The sequence below is a fragment of the Peromyscus leucopus genome, chromosome X (genome assembly GCF_004664715.2).
Source record: "Peromyscus leucopus breed LL Stock chromosome X, UCI_PerLeu_2.1, whole genome shotgun sequence".
NCBI lineage: Eukaryota > Metazoa > Chordata > Mammalia > Rodentia > Cricetidae > Peromyscus > Peromyscus leucopus.
In genome coordinates, this window is record NC_051083.1 from 17,414,204 (window position 1) to 17,415,514 (window position 1,311).

Here is a 1,311-nt window from a genome sequence, read left to right on the forward strand (position 1 = left end):
AAATCCATAAAACTCTTTCTTCTCTGATATCCCTACTAATTACAGAGGTATTTCACCATTATCTTCTAATATTGTTAGAGAAGTTAGAAAAATTTTAAGATGCCTGACGCCATGATTGCTCTTAGAATGTTTTTCTCTAGAACCTATTATTTTCTTTGTTTTGCTATTAGTATACAACATCCCATTAATATTACTTTGTGCATAATTAGTGCCTCTTGGTATGTTGAACACTCTGTGGACACTGCATTTTAAAAATCGCTGTCAATTCTGGCAATTTTTATTGAATTACTTAAGGTTTTTTTTTCTCTGATTTTTTTTATTGTTTTCTAGACTTCATGTAATTCTTATGTGAAACTTCTCTCACTGATACTGTAACTTGCTGGCTATTTTTTTTGTATGTATGTATGTATGTATGCATGTATGTATGTATGTATGTATGTGTGTAAGATGTATGTATGTATTTATTTGCTTTTGAAACCAGAAGATTTATTTTATGACTGACTGAAATTCCTCAAGATGAACTGGATGCTGCAACAGCTGTCCTCTTGGGTTTAGGTGTTGTCCCTTCATGGAATCCATGTCTGAATCTTCGATAGACAATTTTCAGGTGCCTCATCCGCCCAGTCCCAGTAGTGTTTCGTCTCTTAGCCTTGGCACTCCAGTTATACTTTCTCTTGCGCTTGGCCACGTAGCCACACTTGCCACAGGTCGACTTCTTAAGGTGGTAGGCCTTAGAGCCACAGCGGCAGCAAAGCGTGTGCATCTTATTGCGACGCTTTCCAAAGGATGACCTTCCTTTCCTCATCTTGCTTCTGCTGCGGAGGCCAAAGAGACCGGAAGCGCTGGCTATATTTTTTTGAGGCAGGGTCTCATTCTATAGTCCAGACTGGTCTCAAAGTTATAATCCTCCTGCTTTAAGCCTTCCAAGCACTAGGATGACTGGTGTGTGCCACCAGGCCATGCCTACTTTTGTCCTTTCCCCCCCATTTATTAGTCTGCCTGTTTGCTCTACTTCTGAAAATATCTCTCAGCTTTTTTGTTTGTTTTTTGAGACGGGGTTTCCCTGTGTAGCTTTGGAGCCTTTCCTGGAACTCACTCTGTAGCCCAGGCTGGCCTCAAACTCACAGAAATCTCCCTGCCTCTGCCTCCCGAGTGCTGGGATTAAAGGCGTGCGCCGCCACCGCCCGACAATATTTCTCAGCTTTATCTTCCAAATTTTCTGCAATGCTGATGTATAATTCTGACGGTATCCAAAGTGAAGACTCCATTGTTTAAGGGCGTGTTACCCAGCAAGGTTTTCCTCACTTCAGA

The 1,311-nt window shown here is 41.3% G+C and overlaps 1 protein-coding gene across 1 annotated transcript; it reads right to left on the minus strand.

The window, feature by feature from the left end:
• Positions 1–457: 457 nt before the first annotated feature.
• On the minus strand, positions 458–805 carry LOC114710008 (60S ribosomal protein L37-like). Its single transcript, XM_037199187.1, has one exon. The coding sequence runs from the start codon at positions 803–805 to the stop codon at positions 512–514; it is 294 nt and encodes a 97-aa protein (XP_037055082.1). The 3' UTR covers positions 458–511.
• Between the last annotated feature and the right edge of the window lie 506 nt (positions 806–1,311).